At 42.0% G+C, this 25911-nt stretch overlaps 1 protein-coding gene across 2 annotated transcripts; it reads right to left on the bottom strand.

The window, feature by feature from the left end:
- Positions 1-1147: 1147 nt before the first annotated feature.
- On the bottom strand, positions 1148-24960 carry Minpp1 (multiple inositol-polyphosphate phosphatase 1). 2 transcript variants are annotated; one of them, XM_075973844.1, is made up of 5 exons: positions 24202-24954; positions 20977-21174; positions 18432-18529; positions 14113-14246; positions 1148-2610 (listed from the first exon to the last, which is right to left on the bottom strand). In XM_075973844.1, exons 1-5 carry the CDS (start codon positions 24821-24823, stop codon positions 2214-2216), a joined length of 1449 nt encoding a protein of 482 aa, XP_075829959.1. In that variant the 5' UTR covers positions 24824-24954; the 3' UTR covers positions 1148-2213. The 2 variants fall into 2 exon arrangements, with proteins under 2 accessions (XP_075829959.1, XP_075829960.1); XM_075973845.1 differs by lacking the exons at positions 14113-14246; positions 18432-18529 and having other exon boundaries at positions 2283-2610; positions 24202-24960.
- Positions 24961-25911: the final 951 nt, after the last annotated feature.

Here is a 25911-nt window from a genome sequence, read left to right as displayed (position 1 = left end):
GCAGGCAGGCAGTCTGTCCGTGCAATCTCTTTACGGCCGATGCTGGAAAGAGCTACCCAATCTGGGGTTGTCTTCCCCATGCCAATCTTCCTGGAAGTACCCCCCACACCTGCCTTCTCTTAGTTGTTCACATCAGCCAGCACAGTGCCCAGCTCTGGATGTTTGCTGTTCTAGAATAATCTAGTTTCTGAAAAAGCTGTGCATCATCTTTCCACAGCATGAACACCATATTTAAATCCCCCAGAGTTGGCTTGTCTCTTTATTCATCTGTAGTGCTTTTTTTTTTTACCCTTGGCAAACATTCAAAAAGGCATTGGCAATGTCACACAATCCAGTGGTTCCTTTAATTTTAAACATGCCTCTAGCTATATATTTAAGTCTTACTACTTGAAAGTGTTTCTGTGTATGTACACACCATGTGTGCACACACACGTGGAGGGCAGAGACAACTTGTGGGAGTCTATGTTCTCCTCCCATGGGAATCCAGGGGATCAAACTAAAGTTGGCAGGCAGGCATCTTTACCCACTGAGCCATCTTGCTGGCCCCTCTAGTTATAGCTTACAAAACGGGAAGAGGAGGGTTTACTTTCAAAAGACAGCATTAAAAATCTTTTACCTGTATTCCTAAATTTAGTGTATGGTTTTACTTTTAACCGTGTCCCTAGCTTTAGAGTAGCTTCACTGGCCAAAAAAAATTTATTGGATTAAACATTCATGTAACTAGGAAGCATACTGACGGCTTCCAAATGGCACGCACCTTAGCTTTTCTTCAAGGCCTAAAATGGATTTTTCTTTTACTAGTGGAAACGTGGCTGAAAATGTCCGCATGCTCACAACAGGTGATGCTGTGTCCAGACACAGGCGCAGCCTCACTGTGGATTGACTGCCACAGGATTCCTTTCCTCAGAGGTAAACTATAAAATTATGCAGCAGATTATATTGAGATTTGACTAATATACTTTGATAATATTAACCATACATTTCAACACAAAAAATTTTCTCTTTTGAAGATACGATCTTTTATGGTAAATACAAATTAGAACGAGAGGCATTGGAACGGCCCATTCACTGGTTTGCTGTGCCAAGGCAAACACTTGAAATTCCAACTCCTCATTATCAACGACCGAATGAAGAAATGACTCGCTAGTAAAGTCACAAGAACTTTATTGCAGCAAACACTTTCATGGCATTTGAGAGAACTCAGAATTTCTGTGAAACAGGTTTGAAAGTTATATACAATTAAATCAGCCAGGATAGTCTTTATTTAAAAAGAGAAAATTCAAAGAACCAAAAAAATATGCTTAATGTAATAACAAAATATAAAAAGGAAAGCCATGATGGAATGAAAAGGGCAGCCTGCAATGAACGTGAGAAAGGCTGGCATCTGTCTGCCCAGTGTGCACTCTGCCATCACGACACACCCCAAACAGGCCAAATGGAATTCAGGTGACCCTGCAAGACCTACTTGGAGGTTGAAGGAAATTACTGATAAAGTGTTTAAATATTTTTATAAATAATAGTAACAAAAATATCCCACACTTTCAGTCTTGCTTCAGCCTGGTTCTTAATACTGTGTCAAATTCCCCTCTAGGTGGCTATTATTTTAGGCTTTCTTCTGATGTCAGGCGCCCACTTTACCACATTTATGACCGAATGACGTCATTTGTGCTAGCGGTGACCTACATGAACCAGAAGGAAGGAAGTCAACATGATCACTGAAGTCCCTGACTTAGCTCATCCAGGGACACTGTGCTTTGGTATCCAACATTCTGAAGTGTCACTTTCTAAGAATGTTCCATTCCAGGGAGTTTCTTAGGTTAAGTTGGAGCAATTTCAGCTCTGCAGACACTTGCTGGGCCAGCTGTTTCCTTGTACTTGGCTTTGCCCTGATGAGAGCTGCCCCAGGGAAAGTCATGTCCTACCCGTATGCCCAGATCCTAAAAGAAGTTATTATTTTCTGTGAAAAGACACAAGGACTAAGCAATCTATGGTGATTTCTCTATGTAGCCTTGGCTGGCCTGAAACTCACTATGAAGATCAGGCTAGCCTTGAACTCACAGAGATCCTCTTGCCTGTCTCCAGAGGGCTGGGATTAAAGCTGTATACCACGACCCCAAGGCCTTGAAAGCTTTCTGGATAGAGAGGTTGCCTACCTACTGCAAACACAATCACCCCGAGGAAGGCACTGCCAGACTGAGTTTGCCCTCAGCTCCTCACAGCTCATCACAGGTGATGTTCACTTTGGGAAGGTCACATTCCTTACTGGTTTGACAGTTCTGAAGAATGTCCTTGTAGTAGCTCTTCAGATCCTCATAAAAAGCAACGGTTTCCTGTGAGTGAGCCAAAGGTAACACCTTTTCGTTCAGCAGCATCTGTACTTGGAATTCTTCTTGTGGGGTCTTTGCATTTTCACAGTGGTAAAGCACAAATATCAGGTTTGAGGCATAAGGTACGATGCGGCCACTTCGGAACTTGCGATGGTCCTGCTCCTTAAAATTATATGCTGTGAGGGGCTCCTTGTCCTTGAAGTAGCCCATGAGTGAGAGCAGTGGCAGGAGGGTCTCTGCGTGACCAAACTGGAGGATGACTGGAGAAGAAACTGGCTGAGACCTTAAATAAGAAATGGAAGGGAAAACATATACTCATGTCAAAAAACATAATAGTTATACTTAATGATACCTCATTTTCTCATTTGAAAATGTAATCTCATCTTTATTTTTATTATTATTACACTTAGTGTATAAGTTAAGGGAAGCTCACTAATGCTATGGAATATTCCTTTACACTGTGTGAATATATATTTAATAAAGAAGCTGAATGGCCAATTGCTGAATAGAATATAGTTAGGCAGGAGAGTCGGAGTAGGGGAATGCTGGGAGGAGGAGGGTCAGAGACTGGAGTTGACAGTCAGACACAGGGGGAGGAGATGAGTGCATCATGCTAAAAAAGGTACTGACATGTGACAGAGCATAAATAAGGAACGGGCTAACTTAAACGGAAGAGCTAGTTAGTCATAAGCCTGATCTATTGGCTGAGTATAAGTAATATAAGTGTGTTTGTTTGAGAGCGGCTGCAGGACAGGAAATCCCCACCTACACACTATTGTTGTAGCATTGAAGTCAGAGGACAAATGTCAGGAGTTGGTCCTCTCCTTCCACTATGTGGGTCTGTACACAGAACTTGATCGATGGTCAGGCTTGGCAGTTATCTTGATGACTCCTATTTAAAAAGTTCTTTATATACATAACTCAAGCATATGGCTGAAATTCTGTGGGAGAACTGAACTATTTTTACAGAAAACGTCAAGTTCTAGGAATGAGGATATCCGGAGTGCTGCATCCCTACCTGAAGACGAACACAGGACCATTCTGTTGAGAAGACCCTCAAGTGCCCACTGCAGCAGTGGTCTGCCTTTCTGTGTGGTGAGGGCTGAGTAGGTCCCTGGGAAGACTGCTCTATGGCGCACCCCATGAAAGAATCCACTCAAGTGCTGTCTCTTTCCACGTGTTCTTTCTCTCAGTACGTAATTGTTCATTTGTGTGTGTGCCCCTTTGCACACCCAGAGACACCAGAAGAAGGTGCTGAGCGCTAGCCTCTGTCACTTTCCTTTAAGACTGGAGGTCTTTCCCCAGTGGTTGCCTTTTTTGGGGGGGGGGGGTGAGGCCAGTAATTCTGTCCCCAGAGCTGAAGGAACAGGCATTTGTGAGGATAAGTACATAACAGGCATGTGTTGGGCGGAGAGACCAAAAGGGCTGAGCATAAACTGAATTTAAGGTCCTTAAACATATCTAAACTACAGAAAAATTAAATCTAGGTTGTGATCCATTTGAACTAGAGTTTGAACATAAGAACACATCTATCATTGAGCTTGCTATAATCCCAGTCTGACCCAAATTTTAAAACTGAAGATTCTTTATGCTTAAAATTTAAAAAGTGCCTCATTTTTTCTTCTATCTCCCTTGCTATCAACAACGTTGTAAAATCAAGTTTTCAGAAGAACGTTAAGGAAAATGGTGCTGTAAAAAGTCACTGTGGGGCCAGAAAGGAGAAGTTTAGAGCACAGGCTACTCTCGCAGATGCCCAAGGCGGGTTCCCAACATCATATAAGACAGTTCACGATTGCCTGTAACTCCAGCTCCAGGGGATTGGATGCCCTCTTCTGGCCTTTGCTAGTACCTACATGCATGTGTGCATGTGCACACATCAATAAAAATTAAAGTAACTTTTTAAAAAACACCGAGTTTTCAAAAGGTGTACTGAATATTTTATGTACAATCAAACTGTTTATATATTAGATTCATAAGGAAGCCATGCAAACCACAAATAAATTACTGTCTTCTGGCGTTTGATTGAATTTAAAAATAACTTATTTTTTCCGATAAATTAGTATTTACAGAAGCATTACTTATGAAATTATTTTACAAATATATTTTATGAATAGATAAAATTTATAATATTTATAAAATAATTTATAAAATAAGTTATTCTATCTGGCGGGGCTGGATGTTCAGGTGTTTAGAACACTGACTGGTTATTCTTCCCGAGGGTCTGGGTTCTACTTCCAGCACCCACACGATGGCTCGCAACCACCTGAAACCCAGTTCCAGTGGCCCCCAATACCCCCTTCTAGCTCCATGGCACTGCACACATGCAGTGTACATACACACATGCAAGCAAAACCTACACATAAATAAAAATAAATAACAATTTAAATTTAAAACAATTTACAACAGGAAAGAAAGTGCTCGTTTTACTAAATGCCACCAGAGCATGATCTGATGCAGAACACTCTCTGCTGTAAAAGTCTGCAATATATAAAAACAGAACTCTAAGGCTCTGGCTAATATGCCGGTACCGTAGAACAAAAGTAATTATGATTATAGCTAAATGTAAAATGTTTCTAATCCCTCAATAACAGTCTAAAAAACTAAATGAGAATCATTAAAAGCAGTTAGAACATGGTTTCCAAATGTGTCTATAGGAAATAACTAATAGTATATGTATTTTATAGTAACCAAGTAAAGATATTTTAAGTTTATAAAATAATGTCAAATAAAATAAGAGGAATGAGCATGATTTCATGTTTGCTGTTTTCTCAACCTTTATTGCGGAGCAAAGCATCCAGTATGAAGCAGATGTTCTTGTAACTAAGAAAGAGGGTACAAGGTGGTGCTGCTCATATTAAAATAATAAAACAGCCACGTTCATTTTTCAAGATGTCATAAGGAACAGCCTTTTCAAAGGTCTACTGGGCGAATTTGCTGGGTGTAGCAGAAGCATCACTCCATGCCGGGCACCTCACTCACCGCTCACGTGGGTTGGGGTGAGGAGAAAGGCAGGTAAGATAACACGAGGAAATGGATTTCTGGCTCTCACAGATAGTTGCATCTAACTTGGTAAATTCTTCTGTCTGAGGAGGAACTTGCTAAGGATCGGTGTGTGGAGAGCCCCATGTACCTACTGCGTCCTGCCTGATAACTGAGCAAGTGCAGCGGCTGCCTTGCATTGCGAAGGCAGGAATACACTTGTATTTGCTGTACACAGGAACACACTGGAATTCACTGTTTAGACCAGTCCAGCCTCAGACTCACAGAGATTTGCCTGCTCCTGCCTGTCAAGTGCTAGGATTAAAGAAAGGCATGGACTACTACATAGGCCATAAAGTTACATATTTTAAAAAATTAGTTTCCTTCAGGTAGAATGTACCTGAAAATTAAAAATAAACTCGTGGCTTGCTATTCTGGCTCTGGATGCAAGTTCAAAATCAAGAGTACATTTACAACTAAGAATACAGAATGCTTTTCTTCATTTATATATATAAAAAGGTTGTGGCTGTACATAATCTGATTTCTACTTTGTTGTTTAAAACTCAGCTGGTAAAAATATCAATTAGATAAACATAGACTTCCATGGAAACATCTATGTCAAAAAGGGAATGTGCCCCTGAAAGGGTTAATATAGTCCTTAAACAGCTGCCCACGCTTACATTTCCCTACCCTTTTATAAGACCTAAATGTCTATTACTTAAATGTCTGGGGGGGGTAGATTTAAGTAATATAAGCACTCAGTGGGGAAAAAATATTGTGTTTCTCTTCTAAATTACACCTGAGTAGCAAATGTGTGTAGCGGGGATGGTGTGTAAAGGATCCTCACTATGGGAGGCTGACTGAGTTGTGGGATTTTTGCACATGCATATACAAAAGATTTTTTTCATGTGCACATACTGTGCTGTGCTCATTTTCACATCCCACCCCCCTCCTAACTCCCTTTGAAGTCTTCCCAACAATCTCTATCTATCTATCTTTTTTTTTCTGTTTGCTTTGTTTTCATGACCCACTGAGTTGCGCTAAGGCCGCTGGCATGAGCATGGTGAGGGGCTGTTTACTGGAGCACCAGCAACTCAACAGTGGCTACGCCCTTCCCCATCAACCTTTAACTGCCAACAGCTTCCAGGGAGAGATGGGGCTTCGGGAACGCCTCCCCGCACAGGGGCTTTGAGCAGCTCCTGTTACAAGAGTATATGAACTGATTTTTATGAGAAGCCATTAAAAGTATGCACATAGTTTTTATAAATGTTTTTAAAGGGAGGATTTCTTTTGGCTTAAGTTTCAGAGGGTTAGTCATTGCCATTCACCAGAAGAGGCAACTGCACAGAACCCTGTGGCAGCAGGGCCTGGCTGAGTAGAACTGTTCTCTTCACAGCCAATCAGGAAGAGATTGGGTAAATCAGTAACTCCTATAAGGAAGCAATTAAGGTTCATTTCTAGGGACATGCTGCCATTGCTCCGAGCACTAAACTGAATAGTAAACCTCAGGGAGTTCAATTTAGTTCTAAGCCATCTCCTGGGAACAGGTTTGCTCTGATTCAGACAGGCTAACTCCACGAAAGCACCAGTCGCGGTTTCTGCCTCTGCTGTATCCCAAGGATAGCATGGAAGGTGTCTGGATTAATTTCTGGCCTTCTCTGAGTCAGAGCTCCAGAGCTAGTCTCCGATGGAGCCCAGATACTAGCAACACAAATGGGAGCAAATGTGCTCTCTCTCCTCTCTCTCTCTCTCTCTCTCTCTCTCTCTCTCTCTCTCTCTCTCTCTCTCTCTCTCTCTCTCTCTCACACACACACACACACACACACACACGAAGGGGCTTGTTGGGAAGAAAGTTTGTGGGTTTGTGGGCAGGGGAAGGGACCAGAGGGTCATGCAATGAATACGCTGAAGACAGATCATGGACATGTATGGACTGTAATTCAGGTTGCTTGTGTGACCATGGGCATGGGATTGCAGCATTAGTTATAGGAGCACAGGTGACTTCCCATGGCTACACCAATGAAGAAGAGTGCCCTGCTATCCCCCAGCAGTCACTAGCTGACCAGAGCTCCTCAGCTACAGGTGGAATCTCATACTCTAGTTTGTGACATGGGATTGCTCACTGAATCTGCAACTCCCCAGATGGGCTACACTGGCTGGCCTGGAATCTACCTGTCTCTGCCTCCCAGTGTAAGGGTTACAGAAGTGTGCTGCCATGTCCTGCTATTTACACGGGTGCTGGGGACTCCAATGCAGATCTTCATGTTTGCACAGCAAACAGTTTACTTGTTAAGCCACCTCCTTAGCTCCTAAGCAAATCTAACAAACCAGATCTCAGAAATAAAAAGTTCAGTGTAGTCAATGAATTACCTTATGTTACCCAGGAAGAATATGGTTCTGAAAATTACTCCCTTATTTTACTTATATAAATCAGCAAGATTTTAAATCTTCAACCAAAACCAAAATTAAATCCAAAGTCTAAAATTGCATTAAGAAATGAGTAAATGCCTGAAGTAATTTGAAATACTCGAAAAGAAAAACTAATAATTGCATGTTTCCCCCCAAATGTACTCAGCTAAATCTTTCTAAGCTCTTAATTTATGTTTCACATGCAACTGGTCTTACACAAACTTTGTTTCCAAATATGATCTAGGAATATCAGGTGGAGCTTTGGGCAAATCTCACCACTTGCACACTTATGTCAGAACACAAACAAGCAGCTGGAACTGCCAGGCTTATAAGAAGTTTTGAGATGAAAATCAGCGAAAATAAATTTTGTTTACAAGTCTTCTTACAGATTTAACCACAGTAAGTCTCTGGAGAAGTATGTATTTGACAATGTAAGCCTAGAACTAAAATGACGTATTTTTTTCTTAAGCAAAACCATGTGGAAATTAAGCTCATAAGATAGAGAGGAATAAAAGCTATTATCCTCCCTACTAATATTAGGACGTGGGGAGAATGATATGAAACGGCAGTGTTTAGACAGACAATGGAGTAAGAGAGAAAGGAGGCAAATGAGCTGACCCCACCAACTGCCCTGGCTGACTTCCTAAAGCTTGCAGGCTGTGGTGGAGGGCGGAGGAGCATGCAGCAGAACAGGCTGTGGTGGAGGACGGAGGAGCACACATGAGCAATCCTGAGGTGAGCGGGAATCTATTAAGGAAGCGTTGGCTGGGATTCATGGAGCAGATCCCAGAGAGGAGAAACAACAGGCAAGGAAGCTCAGGAGTCCAGATGGGGCTGCTCAAATGTCAGCAACTGTCACACACACGGAGTCATACATCCAAATTTGAAGGAAACGATTGGCAAAAATATTGCCTAAGCTGACAAGGCAAACTGGTAAAACCTCAAATCCATAGAAAAGAGATGTCTCCCTGCTGGGACAACAGATCATCAAGAGGCATCAACAGAGACCAAAAGAGGGCCGGAGAGATGGCTCACAGTTCAGGGTATTTGTTGTTCTTCCAAAGGACCTGAGTTCTGTTCCCAACACCCATGCTTTGAGTAGCTCACAATGCATATAATTCCAGATCCAAGGGATCTAACACCCTCTTCTGCTATCTGCAGGAACCTGCACACACACACACACACTCACACACACGCGCGCACACACACACACACACACACACACACACACACACACACACAGAACTAAAAATAAAATAAATCTTAAAAGAGAGAGTGTGCTAAAGATTTAGCGAGTATAAACAGCAATAGAGGAAGACATAACATGGAGGTCTGACACATGCATACGTCTGTGCATACATACAGACATGTACTTACACTCCTACTACACACATGCATACATCTGTGCATACATACAGACATGTACTTACACTCCTACTACATACAGATACATACAAGATATTCACATGTTTTTTTAAAATCTAGGAGAAAAGGGATATTAGTTTAAATTGAAGTTAGCTGCAATAAAGCTAAAGAAAATGTAAAGAATTGGAAAGTATAAAAAATGTATATTGGAAGGCTTAAACATCTGAAGAGATGGCTCAGAGGGAAAAGGCCTTCAAGTCTCAACCTGAGTTTGACACCTGGAATCTACAGGGTAGAAGAGAACAGACTCCCTCACACATGCTGTGACACACACGCATGTAAACACACACATGCACGAGCATAGGTAAGTAAATAAATGTAATTTAAAAAACCCACAAAGCAATGACTAGATATAGAACACAAGGAAAATGGATTCCATAATGACATGGTATTATCAGTTAGATGTCTAGGAGGCTGGTTTGGCACTAAACTAAGTAGTACAGAAGAAAATGCAGCATTGTAGAAACGCCTCTGTCTATATCACATTCTACATCACACACACACACATATGGCACCAACTATCCAAGGCATTGAGATAGTGAAGACAAAACAGTATGCTGAAAATGTCTTAGACTCACACAGAATAACAACGAGAGCTTGCCTACCTGAGAGAGAGAGAGAGAGAGAGAGAGAGAGAGAGAGATGAGCCCCCCAAAACAGTTAGACATATGAATCTGAACTTAGGGAATAGCCATGCTGTTTACATAAACTCCCCTTATTTAGCCCATCTTCTTTCAATACCTAGCACTAAAAAGATCATGGCCCCAGGGTTACAGCCCATGGACTTTACAAAACAACCTACAATCTGAACACATTTCTAAGAACTTTAAGAGACCATACCCCCACCCTGCTTTAAACGAGTAAACTGACAAAAACAGTACAAATTTATTGTGCCCCTATACAAAGGAATCATAGCGCAGTGGTTTCAATGCTACCATCTAACGTTAAAAGAAAGAATTATACAACCTAAAAAAAACCCTATTAATTACAAAATCTGATATACCCAAGGCATAAGAGTAATGTCTATCTTTTTATATTACTACTGAGTAGATACTTTGGGTGGATTTGCTCAGTTACATGATGTTTAATGTCAGAAACTGACAATGTTCTCTAAAAAGGGTATAATATTTTACACTTGTACATCAGTCACGAATGAAGTTGATCCTCTTATTTTTCCCCAGTTTAAGGGTCACTGTGGCATTGATATCCATGATGATGGATGATGGAAAATGCTGGTGAATATTTTCTCATATACATACTTCCCATACATGTATTGTCTTTAATTAAATCTGTTTATATCTTTTGCTCTTCCTTATTATTTGGGAGGGGGGATAATGGGCATTCAGCCCAGGACTTGTATTTATTAAGTACAGACTGCACTCTATATCTGTAATCCCTTTTATACCTTTTTTAAAAAACAGATCATTTTCTTATTAAGTAAGATGTAATTCTCTATATATCTGGATTCAAATTATTATATACATATAAGTTTTGCAAATACTTTCTATTTCCCAAACAGTAACTTTGAGAAGAATAGTTTAAATTTGATAAACCTATTTTGTGAATTTTTATTAATGGATCATGGTTTGGGTGTTATGTAAGAGAGCCTCACTTAATTCAAGATCATGAATGTTTTCTCCTGAGAGTTCAGTCTTCCATAATTAGGTCATTGCTCTTATTCTCTCTTTCAGAAGTTTATGGTTTTAGACTGTACATTAAAATCTATGACTTATTTGTACGGTGAAGGGTCTAAGTGTCTTATCTCTTTAGCACAGACATCTAGCTGTCCCAGCATCATCTGTTAAAGTGATGTCCTTTCCCATAGTATTGCCTTGGCATCTTCTGTTGAAAAGCAATTTAACACGCATAGCTGTTCTTCAGTACGCATGGGGAACTGGTTCTAGGGCTCTCCCGTGGTGTAATATTTACATATGACCTGTATTTATCGTGCCATACACTTTATCGCTAGATTATTTCTAACGGCTATGTAAAGATTCATATTCAGTATTATTCAAAGAATAATGAAGAATAAAAAAATCTATATATATTCAGTACCCATGTGAATTTACACATAATTGACTAAACACTGAGGTGGGGAAGCCATGGATATAGATGGCCTACTAAATATGAGTTTATTTCATGATGTTACTATATCCCTTGATTTATCTATGACTATATTATATCTGAGGGTTTCTTTTTGAGGCAGGGTTTTGTTATGTAACCCAGGATGATCCTCCAACCCATAATCCTGCCTCAGACTCCAAAGTGCTGGGATTCTAGGTACATACCAACACACCAGCACACCAAAACACACCAGCACATCAGGAGCACACCAGAACACCAGGTACATATCAGCACACAGGTGCACACCAGTACATCAGGAGCACACCAGAACACCAGGTACATATCAGCACACCAGGTGCACACCAGCACATCAGGAGCACACCAGCACACTAAGTACATACCAGAACACCATGAGCACACTAGTACAGCAGGAGCACACCAGAACACCAGGTACATATCAGCACACAGGGGCACACCAGCACATCAGGAGCACACCAGAACACTAGGTACATACCAGAACACCATGAGCACACTAGTACAGCAGGAGCACACCAGAACACCAGGTACATATCAGCACACAGGTGCACACCAGCACATCAGGAGCACACCAGAACACTAGGTACATATCAGCACACAGGGGCACACCAGTACATCAGGAGCACACCAGCACACTAAGTACATATACCAGAACACCATGAGCACACTAGTACATCAGGAGCACACCAGAACACCAGGTACATATCAGCACACAGGGGCACACCAGCACATCAGGAGCACACCAGCACACTAAGTACATATACCAGAACACCATGAGCACACTAGTACATCAGGAGCACACCAGAACACCAGGTACATATCAGCACACAGGGGCACACCAGCACATCAGGAGCACACCAGCACACTAAGTACATACCAGAAGACCATGAGCACACTAGTACAGCAGGAGCACACCAGAACACCAGGTACATATCAGCACACAGGTGCACACCAGGTACATATCAGCACACAGGGGCACACCAGTACATCAGGAGCACACCAGCACACTAAGTACATACCAGAACACCATGAGCACACTAGTACAGCAGGAGCACACCAGAACACCAGGTACATATCAGCACACAGGTGCACACCAGCACATCAGGAGCACACCAGAACACTAGGTACATATCAGCACACAGGGGCACACCAGTACATCAGGAGCACACCAGCACACTAAGTACATACCAGAACACCATGAGCACACCAGCACATCAGGAGCACACCAGCACACCAGGTGCACCCCAGCATACCAGGTGCACCCCAGCACACCAGGTTTTCTGTAGGTTCTGACAGAAATATGACAAATCTTTTTGCTCTTTTCAAAATTATTTTTATTTCTATAGATCTTTTAAAGTCCTGTGTAAATTTGGAACTTCTCGATTTCCACAAAGAAACTTGTGGGATTTTGATAAAAATTCTACACAACCATAGCCCGGTGTGGTGGTCCATGCCTTTAATCACAGCACTTTGGAGGCAGTTCAAGATCAAGATTTGTGAGTTCAATTTCAGCCTGGTCAACATAGTGAGTTCCAAGACAGCCAGAGCTACATAATAGGGAGACTTTGTCTCAAAAAGAAACAAGAACAAAACAAACAAACAAACAAAACCCAAAGAATTCTGCTCAACCAATAATTGGGTCTTGTCTCATTTATTTTAAAACAGTACTGATAAAATTTTATTACTTAAGCTCTGAACTAGAATTAAATTATAATAGCAAGCTTTACAGAGTTATTTAAGAGCCTCTTGACGCAATTATAAATTTATTATCCCTTAACACTGGGCCAATGAACAATGACCAACCAGGAAAGGTCTGCTGTCTTATAAAGTGTAAGAGCTGTAAGCCATTCAGAAAATCAAACAGGAAAACGTTATCTCTTATCATAAGTATTATCTTTATTTGAAATCCCCATAGAAGCTTCTGGTCGAACCAGTGAGATGGCTCAGCTGGTAAAAGAACTTGCTGCCGTGGCTGATGACCCAGGGTTTATACCTGGGACCCACACGGTGGAAGAGAAAATCAACTCTTGCAAGTTGTCCCTTGACATCCACGCAATAAATAAATACACACATGCCATTTTTAAAAAATGTTTCTGTTAGCAGAAACTAAGTAGTTAATCTAGCTGGCGGTTTTGTTTTTTTAGGGTTTTTGTCTTAACTCCTGTCAAATCCAAGAACATTTTATAAACTAGTACTGAGCCCATAAATAAAATACATTGGTATGAATAAAATGTCTTACTTTAACCCCTGTGGAACAGACTACCTCCAGGTTCTGTTGCCCCATTTTGACCAACATCTGTAGCTATGTATGTGTCAAGTGAGACAGGGTTGAGGGTCTATCAAATATTTCTATCATGAGCTTTAATTTTGTTTGCTTGCTTTTGGTGCTAAACACCTCACACTCAGCATGCACCTGAGCACCGAGCTACAACCTCAAGGTTGTAAGAACTTGTTTGCAAAAATAACTTTTTAAAGTATGAATGTTAACAAAAGCTTCTTTTCTTCAAATGAAAGATTCTCTTGTAAGGGAAAAGCATTTTGCATATTCATGTCGGAAGCTATTTTATAACAAACTACAAAGAATTCAAGTGCCACCAAGAAGTGAAGACAGCTAAAACTGCCATATACTCACAGCATGGACAACCTCACTGCAGGACATATGCAATTACAGAGCTATCAGAAATGTAATGTTGAGAGGGGAAAAAATACATAGTATGACTTCAACATGACTAGTATATTGATTGGGCAATATCAATTATCATATCTTCTTTTTAAAATATACACAAAAAAGTCATGCATTGTAAGACATTTTCCAGAAGTTTATGAACCGCTAGCTCTAAATGAACTCCACATTTTTAAAGACATTTTTTACCTTTGCTTCTGCTCAACTGCTTTGTCCAGGTGTAGAAAGATATCCTGAAACAGGGTGCAGCTGGACCGGCTGTTAATGCTATAGCCATAGCTTCGTTTCCAATATTGCTTCAGATCATTTAAATATTCCAGTACCTAAACAGAAACATGTCAGAGGTAATTTCTATACAGTTCCAGACATGTACCAGGTGTCCTGATTAATACTAACAGCTCTGAGAAGAGTTACACTAATTTCATCATAGAGCAATGGCACAGTCTTAGCTTCTGCCAGCACATGAGCCGCCTCAGGCATCTAAGAACTGACCCCTGAGGTCCAGGACTTACAGCAACATCTGTGGTGCAACTGGAGTGGGGGTTAAAGGGAGACGAAGATCATCAGCTCTGGCCACTTTCTTCTGACTTTTAATCACAGTCAATATAAATTTTTAGGAATTTTAAGACAAGAAATCCTAGAGAAACTTGGTACTAGTCAAAGCTTAGGAGTAGAGTTAGGTCAGTATGCTGGACCCCAAACAAAACCCATCAAAGTCAGCAAAAGGAAGAAGCAACCACACATACGGACAGATTTCAACAGAATATGAACTAGGTAAAGAAATAATAAATCTACTCAGGTATAAAATAATAGAATTAGGAATGAAAACAGTAGCAAATTATCATTATAAAAAAATCACCCCATCCTCACATTTAACATGTCATATAAAAAGCTGAAAAGTGCAGGTGCAAAAGAATTTAAGAGCAAAGTCTAATATAAGCTACCTGACTGGGAAAATTTGCATTAACAAATAACTAGAGTCAAGGTTCTAAAGAGAAGCTGAGTGTTTAAACGGTGAGGGGCAGGTTTACCAGAAGGCAGATCTGGATAATGCGAATGACTTTTATAGGAAATTCTTAAACACAGAAGGGGACCACAGAATAGGAAACGCAGGTGCATTTGTAACTGAAGACGGTGCGGAGCTGTGGAAAAGGCAACGCTGCGGAGTGCAGCTGGTTCCGCACCATCTCTTTCATAAAGCCTGCCGGGCCACTGCTGGCCGACTTCTTACCCATCCCATGACCTCCGGAGAGCGCACATTAACACCCTTCATTCCTTGTGCTTATCTTGTATCAGTATTTCAGCTCTAAGCAAATAATCCGAACCATCTCACCAAGCCATCCATTTTCAGTTTTCAAACATTTTAAGGGGGTATTACAAACACCAAAAAATATACACCAGCAGCAGGATAAGCCCATGTGTACCCCTCATTCAGCTTCACCAATAATCAACATTTAGTCAATCCTGTTTTAACTACGCTCGAGTTATCAATGGATTATCCTCAAGCAAATCCCTCATAGAATTTTATTTCATCTGTAAATACTATATAATCCTACTGTATGGTATAGATGCTAAGTTTTAAGAAATGAAATTATCTTTAATCAAATCACTGAAAAAAACCACAGAACACTTAAAAGACATCCTTTTATATTTTTTCCTAGGAAAAATATATGCATGTGTGTGCTTGAATAACTTGTGTATGTATGCGCATGCGTGCACCATGTATGAGCAGGAGCCTTTGGAGGCCGAAGGATGCATTTGATCCCACAATTTGGAGTTAAAAAAGGTTGTAAGCCACAATGTGGATGAATCTGAGTCCTCTACAAGCACTGTAAGTGCTATAATTGCTGGGCCATCTCTCTAGCTACAATATATTTTGGATGAAAAATTAACTAATTTCATATATATGAAATTATATACATATATAAAGTTTCATATATTATGAAATTATATATATAATTACACACATATATGAAATCTCTTAATGTATTTAAACATGTATTTCAAATTGTTTAGTCATGTTGCTTAAATGAGTTCTTTGGTTACAAAGAGCCAAAGATGTACCCACAATAGAGAAACCTGGCAGGCAACATTTTCATCCAATGATCAGACATATCAAAGATGTGACAAGCTAACATGATTCTTTGTAACGGGATACAGTCAGAAGTATCTTAAGTAGAATTCTTGTCAAAAATGCTCAATCTGAATTTATGTAAGTAAAAACTTAGGCACATCCAAGACATCCAAGACATTTTGGAAAAAAGAAAAAGCCTGGATTCCTAGAGGACACCAATGCATAAGAGATGAAAGGAAGCTCGACGAGAAGACCAAGCAGACACGGCACCAAATGAGATCCGGGATGAGACTCCGAATTTTCTAGACGAGAAGACCAAGCAGACACGACACCAAATGAGATCCGGGATCCGGGATGAAACTCCGAATTTAAGAAAAACAACTACAGAGGGGCTTTATTAAGATAACCATGAAAATTGTAGATTGGACTGTTATATGTTATAGTTATGATATACACTACGATATCGGAAAAATATGATATACATGGCTATATATTTATGATCTTATAGAAGTATCTTGTTTAGATGCTCAAGTGCTCAGTTTGTTGTTCTTATTAAACAAGTTTTTAACATTAAAAAGTTCCAAGAGCATCCTGACACACGGAGCATTTAACAAATGTGGTGTCAGGTTTTTGCCATACATCACATTATCTAAAGTAGAAAAAAAGATGTACAGAAAGCAAGAGTAAATGTTTGATAGAAGAGGAAGTGAATAAGTGGGGTGAGGGCAGTACTCCGGTGATGAGACAGGGGTCAGCGGGCAGGTTATGGCCTCCTCTCAGAAAGCAGCGTGCACTTAAAGAGGCCCTGTCAGTCTTCACAAGGGAGCACGTGGACAAAGCCACGCAGAACAAAATAGAGCAGGCAGCCAAGTCAGTTATATCCTAAACGATTCAACAACTAGAGTAACCTGGGCAGATAAATTCAGTTAAATAAAATTTCTCTATTACCAAGATTCATCATTTATGTATTAACTGAAAATCCTATCAGTTATGATCTTCCCCTGGACCCAAGCAGTATGGGAAGGGAGGAAAGGAGAGGCTTTGAGGCATGTGAATGGTGACCAGACATTTCTTTGTACTGATATTGGCAAAATTATCAATGGAGCTCTTTTCATTTTGAAAGTGTCCAGTTAAAGGAGAAGTGAGGGAGAAGAAAGAAATCTGAAGGGAAGAGAGGTAGGGGAGCAAAAGTGGGCAACAGGGGGAAGAGAGATAAAATACCTTATGCTTTCTCTCAAATAAAGAAAAAAAACTAGCTGTGGTGGGCAGAGAAGCAGGGGGAAATAGAGAAAGGCAGAAGCGGGGGAGAATAAGGTTATTATATGACATACATGTACATAGTCTAATTCATTATTTTGTAGCTAACTAAAAACACTAAAATATGAAATGGGACTGGGAAGATTAGACTCAGGTCTGCGGGAAAACATTCTCTCTGAGGACAACTGGCTTTATACTGGCCCTGCCAATTCTCCCAGCAGCAGGTATTTAATAGGTTTGGAGGCCATACAGAGGTTAATGGGGGATGAGAAGAAGCTAGCCATCCAGCACTGACTCAGAGCACAAAGGAGAAGAACAAACATGCATCCACGCTGGCACTCAGCACCTGACAGCAGCCATTCACTGAGAACCCGTCACTCCTCTCAACCTCCCATGGCACTGCTCAAGAACCATGGATGACCTTTGACCTGCTGCTGGCCACCTAAGTCTCCACAAACAAAATAAAGCGCCTTCATGTGCTTGAAATTTGCTGTTTGGCGTATTTATTTAGAATTTAATAAACTTTGAAGCAATTCTCAATTCCCATATAAAACACTGTTTTATTTATGCACATAAGGAGTAACTAAGGTCCAGAAGTCTATAATCCTGAACAATCCAAAATATTCTCCTAATTCATCCTTTCTAGACCCCAGCACTCAAGAATCAAGCAAAATTTAGCTCCCTTAAAGTCCTCAGAGGTCTCTCTGTACTCCTTCAAAGTGCACCAGTCAGGTGAGGAGAGGGGACAGGAAGACAGACAGAAACTGTGAGGCACCACTGCCACCACCAGGTGGAACCAGGGACCTCTTAGGCAAACAGGAGCTGAATTTCTCATGAATGGGATGAATTCACAGGATGAACCAGGTCTGAGGGAAATGGTCCTTGCTGAGCAGAACTTGGTCTTATATTAGTCCTACTACCTCTCCCAGAGTGGGTTTCTAATTGGAATGGGGAGGGGGAAAGACTTAGAAATCAAATTACTATAAAAAGAAGTTTTTCTGAGTTCTATGAACCCAAATAATTTCCTCCTTAAGCCTCCATCCCTCCTAACCTAGGAAAATAGGGAGTTAGTCGCAGGCAGTTTATCGTACTTATTTTCTGGAACACTGCTCTGAGTAAACAACAAAAATTTCAATTGACTAAAAAGCACGAGGAAGAGAACACAAACGGAACTTACCTTTGCGTCATCTACATCAAACACATCACACCAAGGAGAATGGACGCCTTTAATTGCCAGGTCAAATGAACAGGTGAAAAAAGCTACCTGAATTAAGTCTGGGGGAGAAAACAGGCAGAATGTGGGTTATTCATTTCTCTAGTTTTTAAGGACTATATACCCATAGACTACTATGTGCACAGTTATATGCACAGCTGAAAAACTGTATTTCTGGAGAGGAGACTATCTGAGGACCAAGGCTTGACTGTACATGCAAACAGACAACTGCAACAGCAGAGGAAACCTCAAGGGAGGCATCGCTGTCCAACGAGCCTATGAAGCAGCCTGCAAAGGGCGATTTTTACAGTTTCTAAGTTTGTTTCTAAGTGCATGCTTTGTAGCAGACCCAACAAAGGATTCACACATTGACTTATTAAATAGAACTCCACATTGATATCTTTAGAAGGGTAGAAAAAGGGAGCAAAAGTTTCCAATGTTTTGTCCTCCTTGAATATTAGCAATGACAGTATATTTACTACCAGTTTTAAAAACTACAAAACAGCTCCTATTATAACTTTTAATACATAAATAGAGACACATAAAATGTGAGAGAGGACCCTAGAAGATTGAGAAGGAAAAATAGAACGAAGGGGCCGGAGAAAGATGAAGACTCCAAGCAGAGAACGAGGAAAGGACAACCCCGTACTAGCAAGGTAATTAGATCCACTTTCCAAACTTAGCTGCCTAAGAAATTCCAGCAGATTTCAGAATCAGGAACCAGGAATATTTATACTGCTAACTGCTTTACTTTAGACATAAACGGTACTAAAGAAAGGGATACGTGAATCAGGGCTTGGGCTATAAAAGGAGGCCTTGGTCAAGAGGAGTCAAACACGGGGTTCTCTAGTAAACAAGCGGGAACATCTAAAGCTGAAGAGTTCAGGGAACGAAGGCATGAGGTGCCAACGGTAGTGACTGCTACCGTTACTCTGAGTTTTGGTTTGTTTTACTGTGTTTTTCTTCCCCAAAGGAAAATGAGACCAAGATTAAGTAATTGATATTTTCCATACCAGTTCAGTTTAAAGAATTCCTGAGGTAAAATATTTAAAACACACACGCAAACCACAACATTTTGGGGTTGGAAAGATGGATCAGCAGTTAAAAGCCCTAGCTGCTCTCAGAGAGGACCCAGGTTCTATTCCTAGCATTCACATGAAAGCTCACAATGGTCTGTAATCAGTTCCAGAGGATCTGATCCCCTCTTCGGGCCTCCCTGGCACCACCGGGCAACACACGTGGTAGTCACACACCCACACATTTGCAGGCCAACACTCACACACATAAAATAAAATCTTAAGAAAGACTTTTATTTCTTTAGAACTATACATAAAAGCTATTGGAAACTTGGGCTTCTATGAGGTTTTAGAACCACAACACCTAATAAAGCACAGTGGCTTGTTAACGCTGTGAGTGTCTGGAGACACGGTATGGCTCATCTGGAGCTTGAGTTCTGGCTCTCAGACTATGAGGTGCTGTACTCTATACCAGGACACAAATGACAAAACAAACAAGCAAGACACACTTTACCAAGCCAGGTACAGTAGATTTTAATTTTCCCCCCCTTGCACCAACACCTTCTTCTTCTAACCTTTTAGAAACTGATTTACAATATAATGAGACATATAATCACTTCTCTACATATTAATATCCACTAATATCATAATAAATTATAAAGTTTTAGAAAACAGAAAAAAAACCTTCATTCTCTTAGTTGTCCACTCCTAGGCGACCATGTGCCCTGTTTCCCACTGGCAGTCACTCTCCCAAGTGTCTCAGCATAGGTGACAAACCACAGGCTCCCTTCAACAGCTCAGGACAGACGTGACTACTCAAGTCCCTGAAGTCTCCTCCACATATAGAAGCTGCAAACCTAATTCAATTCTCACTCCCTAAAACCTACCATTCTTCACAATAACATGCACTCCTAAGGTTTCCCAAAACAAAAGCATTTATGATTACAAAGAGGTAATATTTATTTAATTTTTACATACCAATTTCAGTTGCTTTTCCTTCCTTCCCTCCCGCTGCCCCCCTCCAAGATAATTTTGTTTGTTTGTTTGTTTGTTTTTTGAGACAGGGTTTCCCTGTGTAAAAGCCCTGGCTGTCCTGGAACTCACATTGTAGACCAGGCTGGCCTCGAACTCAGAGATCTGCCTGCCTCTGCCTCCTGAGTGCTGGGATTAAAGGCATGCGCCTCCACCACATGACACAAAGAGACAATTTAGAAAAGGCAATTTTTAAATTAAGTTATGCTTAGAGATGAGGCTCGCACAAAAAATCCACATTTAGAAGCCTCATACATTAATTTATAAAAGATTTTAAAAATATGAAAATAAAATGAAGCATGTGGTATATAATTTTCCTGGCCCAAGACATGCTATTTAGTTAACATAATTTTATTGTGACTCCTAAGAGTAACTGTTGTTTCTGTTTGTTTGTTTGTTTACATTTAACGCTCCCAAACTGTTTACACCAGAATTGAAATGAAATACAACAGATATATTACCTGCATTTAAACTGTTTACTGGCACTTGTAATGTAGCTGAAACTTTGTTTAAAATCTTCTGCATTTCAGGTCCAGTTTTGAAGGCTTCTACATGATAAAGAGCCGAATCGTTTCTTTCCACATCAGTTAAAAACTTCTCACAATGATCAAAGAACCTCATTAGTTTATCGTTAATTATTGGAGGGTCACACCCCATATCTGAAGTGAAGAAAGCATACATGTGTAAGTCATTGGCATTAGTGACAATTCAAATTACTGAAAATTTAAAGTGAAAAAGGTACATTTAACAAACAAAGAAAATATAGTGATCAAGAGAAGGGTGCAGTTGCTAGTGGAAACCAGAAGAGGGAGTCAGATTCTAGGGAGCTGGAGTTAACAAATTTGAGTTGCCTGAACTTGGAACCAAACTTGAGTCCTCTGCAAGAGCAATACTCTCAACCACAGAGTCATCTCTCTAGTCCCAAAGAGAATGGGTTTTTCGTGGAGTGTTTATTTTGCTTTTTTGAGGTATTAGGGGTCAAACTCAGGGCCTTTATACGGTAGGCCAGCTCTCTACCCAATAAGCTAGCTACATCCCCAACTCAGTTTCTTCATTTATAACAATTACAATGCATGAACTGATAGGCTAGAAAAGACTAAAAAAAGTAGATTGAAAAGAAATGTTAAAGCAATACTATACAAAGTATATATATATTCTTAAAACATCGGTACCCTTAGAAAGCAAACTAAGACCCAGCAGTTTCCAGAGACCAAGCGGAGACTTCGACAGGTCTGTTTCTCCTGCTAAGCGAGACTCCAAGTGGAGCATTTCAGTTTCTCAACTAATTTTCCAAGCCGTGTTACCTGACAAAATATTGTTTTGACAAAAACTACAGAAACCAGCAAAGCATCATTGCTGTTTCAGGTCCACTGTTTCAGCTCAGAAGCCAGCCACCTCGGCTCCTCCTCTGCCTGAAGCTCTCAGATGGCTCCCATTTAGCATTTACTAGGTTACATTGTTTCCACAACTTGGCAACAAATATTTATAGAAAAAGCGTTCATTATCAAGCTTCAACTTGTTGGGGCCTTTTTCCAGTCATATTCAAAGCATCTCAATCACCATTCTTCCAATGGGAAAAGAACACTAAGTATTGCTTCTGTATATGAACGTGAAAACACACGTTAGACCAAATTATGTTGGTTATCTGGGTAAAAATATAAACATATACGTAAATATATTTCCCAAACATAATTCTGCCTACTCTACTTGCCAACTGAATTATAGTTCTTACAGAAACATCCTGAACAAGGGAATTCTGTCATCTTCCCATATGGCTCCAAAGATCAACTTCTCACTTGTGTTATCAAATTACATTGTTCCGTTTCTATAAAAACCTAAAATCTGATTGTGTGACCTTTCTCAGAAGTCCAGATGTACACTGTAGACAAAACGACCCTCTAAGGATGACAATGGAGTGGTCAGGGGTAGTTTAACCTCTGGGACTAAAACAATCAGGGCTAGATTTCCCTAAACTGTTTCCATCCCTGGCTTTGCACACGAGGCAAATGCCAATCCTCACAGTGCAATCTGAAGACCATAATTCATTTCTCCTGTATATATTTACACAGCACACACTGTGCATTTTAAGAAGTGACAGGTATTTATTTAGTGTGCAGCTGGCAGGGCTCTGTTCTCTCCCTTCACTATGCATGTCCAGGGATCTGAGTCCGGCTGGCAGGCGTGGCTGCAAGAGCCTCGACCCGCTGAGCCATCTCACCAGCCCTGCGGTGCCATTTTCAATGTTCGAGTTTTCAGACTCAAGTGAACGTTAATGGATTTAGGAGGATTTCCACTCAAAGTAATGAAAAAAAAATGTAGCCACAATTAAAAAGCACACTCAATAAATAGGCACACGTATGTCAATAGTAACATGACACACAACAATGGGGAATTCTCTAGAAGAGCTTTTTAAATGTTAGGGCAGAGATGACAAACTGAGTACTTCTAATTTTTTTTTTTTTTTGAGTTACCTTAACACTGATAAGCAGTTGCTCACACTTGCTCATCTTTTGGTACAAAGATGTTACATGCTATTTTCATCAGCTATGTTACGGGCAAAGTACTCAGAAGATGTAAGGTGTCACAGTTGAGAGCAAGTTCTAAATCGGGTTTCCTAGATCCACATCCAGCTGAATGAAAATTAGCAAGTTATTTGGTATTTTTGCTTCATTTCTTCATCTGTGAGATTGGGTGGTGGACAAGATTAGTGACTTCATAAAGCCGTGGTAAGCAGTCAACAAACTAAACGTGAAGCATGCGCAGTACACAAAGGCATTATGTTTGCTGCAGTTATCTGTAGCAAATGGAACATTTTTGGAGGGAAAAGACAATCTAGAAAAGCCACGACCTGGATTCTGGCCTGACTAGTCATAAGCTATGTAAGAACAAGCGAAGGAAGCACACCAAACAGGATTCCACCCCAAGAGCTCCCAAATTCTGAAACGGTGTCATGATGGAATAAGTTTACCAACTTACATGTGGAGCATGTGCCCATATACCACAGCCACAACGAGGGAAATGCTACAGAAAACACAAGAATAAAACAGAGGGGAAAAGAAGGGCACAGAGAAGATCTGAGGAGCGGCTTCCTAAAACAGCACGTAAATGTGTTAACACCTGAAAAGACGATGATAAAAAAGAAAGAAAAAAAGTCCAACTGACATAAGCAATGCAGGAGGAAAAAGTTCTAGCGTCAGTTGTTTTGTTTCTCTGTAGGTTTGGAGCCTGTCCTGGATCTAGCTCTTACAGACCAGGCTGGTCTCGAACTCACAGAAATCCACCTGCCTCTGCCTCCCGAGTGCTAGGACTACGGGCGTGCGCCACCACCGCCCGGCAAATGCGCCAGCTGTTAAACTAGTTGCCAGGAAGGGAAAGATTGGCGCTCAGAGGGATAACACAGTTTGTAAATGGGGAATGTAACTCTGGGAGAGATACTCCTCCGTTTTCCTGCTGGATCTCTAGCGTCCCCTACAGCACCCCTCACGCAGAAAATGCTAGGAAGTCACAGCTGATGAGTGACTAAACAAGCCTACTATTAAGACAACAGAGGCAGCCAAGTCCACAACATCCTGCGCTCTGAGAGCGCAAACGGCGGTGGAGTGCGGGGAACGTAAGGCTGGAAAGGGGGCCGCGAGCAGAGGCTGAGCTGGGGGTCCGGATCTAGGGGAGGCGGGGCGCGCTGTCACCTGAGACGTCTGGCGGTGGCAGTCCGGGGTGGTAGTGTTGCCACAGCCCTTGGAGGAAGGCGGCGCTGCTGTCCACACAGCGGTGCTTGGAGCTGGTGATCAGCTGTAGGCGGCCGTAGTTCTCCCGGCTGAAGAGGTCGGGGAAGAGGGCGGCCAGGCGCAGTGCCAGCTGTCGCATGTCCTGCCGCCCCTTCTCCACCAGCTGCCCGTCCATCCAGTCATCGTACCACAGCGACCACTCGGCCAGCGCGGCTGCCACTCCGCTCCCGCGGTCTCCGGTTCCCCGAGTCTGCAGCAGCCCCTGCAGCTGCCTCAGCTTGCGGATCTGCTTGGTCGTAGGGTAGCGGGTGCCGTGACGGATGAGGGCGACCAGCTGCACCGGGGTGCAGGTCCCCACCAGCAGCTTCGGGTCCCGCTGCTGCGCCACCGGGTCGACCAGCAGCCAGGGGTTGACATCTTCGTAGCGAGTCTTCGTGCCGAAGTAGGGGCTGAGCACCGACGCCACCGGGTCGCCGCGCCCCGAGAGAGAGCAGCGCGCGAACGACGAGAGCAGCGCCGCAGCCAGGACCGCGGCAGGTGCTACCGAGGCCGGAAGGCGGCTGCGGGCGCCGGAGAGCATCATGCCCGGGGGCCCGCGGAGGGCGGCGCGCCGCGGCCGACCCCCACTTCCGGATCCGCCGGCGGGGGCGGGAGTATAGCGCGCTTCCGGCTGGGGACCTCTGAGAGCGAGCGTGGTCTCCGGTACCTCAGCTTCAGAGTCGGCTCAGACCTGTAAGGCGGACGATCGCGGGGAGCCGCGGTGGATGTGGGCAGATGGAGCGGTGGAAAATCCCGAGGAGCGCGTGACACCGGGCGCAGGTGGAACCGGCGTCACCTGACCCCGCGGTGTGGGCGTCTGTCTGGCAGGTTGGCGCCTCAGGAACCGACGTCAAAGATTCCTGGGCTGTTTAGGTTCTATGGTTGTGCCAAAAGAGCCCACATCCAGTCTCAGTGCCTGTTCTGCCAAAAGAGAATCCTTAGTAGATGGCTTTTGTCTCGTCCTTTACTACGTGTTTTCAAAATGTGGCCTCTGAAGCTTCGGTCTCAAGGTCACCCAACAAAGGACGTCTCTGGCCTTTGCGGGATACCTCCCGAAGTACTACCCCCCCCCCGCCTGCTTTTTATTAGGATTTGAAAATAAACAGGACACATCAGAAAACTGAATTTGAACAGGGGCTTATTTCAACAGAAATTGAAATTCCGGGCCTCTAGTATGATTTCGATCAGGCTAGAGCTGACACAACACCTCAAAATTGTATGCTTGTTGATCCCGAAGGCTCTTTAGAGAGTAGAAACAGCCGTCCTTATAATTTGGGTACACTGAGTCATGGCCTAACAGATGCGCCCCATTATTAAGTATGAACTCATCTGCTGTATGGAGGAAACACCCACATTTCTCCCATGTGGTTAGATACACAAACCAGCACTTGAGTTTTAAAGATGTTCTTAATGTCTAATGTGTGAACCAGCAGGACAAGACTTTATGTGCAGCCGTGTGTGTGCAGAAGCCATGGAGGCTGGAATAAGGCATTGGAGGTATAGGCGGTTATGAGTTCTCCTGTGCGTGTTGGGGACTTCCCTCGGGTCCTCTTCAAAAGTAGTAAGCACTCAGCCACTGAGCCATCTCTCCAGCCCCAACAGTTGAGTGTCTGTTAAGGCTATTAGACTCGA

The sequence above is a fragment of the Microtus pennsylvanicus genome, chromosome 5 (assembly GCF_037038515.1).
Source record: "Microtus pennsylvanicus isolate mMicPen1 chromosome 5, mMicPen1.hap1, whole genome shotgun sequence".
Taxonomy (NCBI): Eukaryota; Metazoa; Chordata; class Mammalia; order Rodentia; family Cricetidae; genus Microtus; species Microtus pennsylvanicus.
This window is presented reverse-complemented; position numbering and strand designations above follow the sequence as displayed.

Coding starts and splice junctions, on each gene's coding strand:
- Minpp1 (XM_075973844.1), bottom strand. CDS start 24,823: ATGATGCTCTCCGGCGCCCGCAGCCGCCTTCCGGCCTCGGTAGCACCT. Junction 21,175..24,201: donor GCCACCGCCAGACGTCTCAG/GTGACAGCGCGC, acceptor TCTTCACTTCAG/ATATGGGGTGTGACCCTCCA. Junction 2,611..14,112: donor GCAGTTGAGCAGAAGCAAAG/GTAAAAAATGTC, acceptor TTCTTATTTAAG/GTCTCAGCCAGTTTCTTCTC.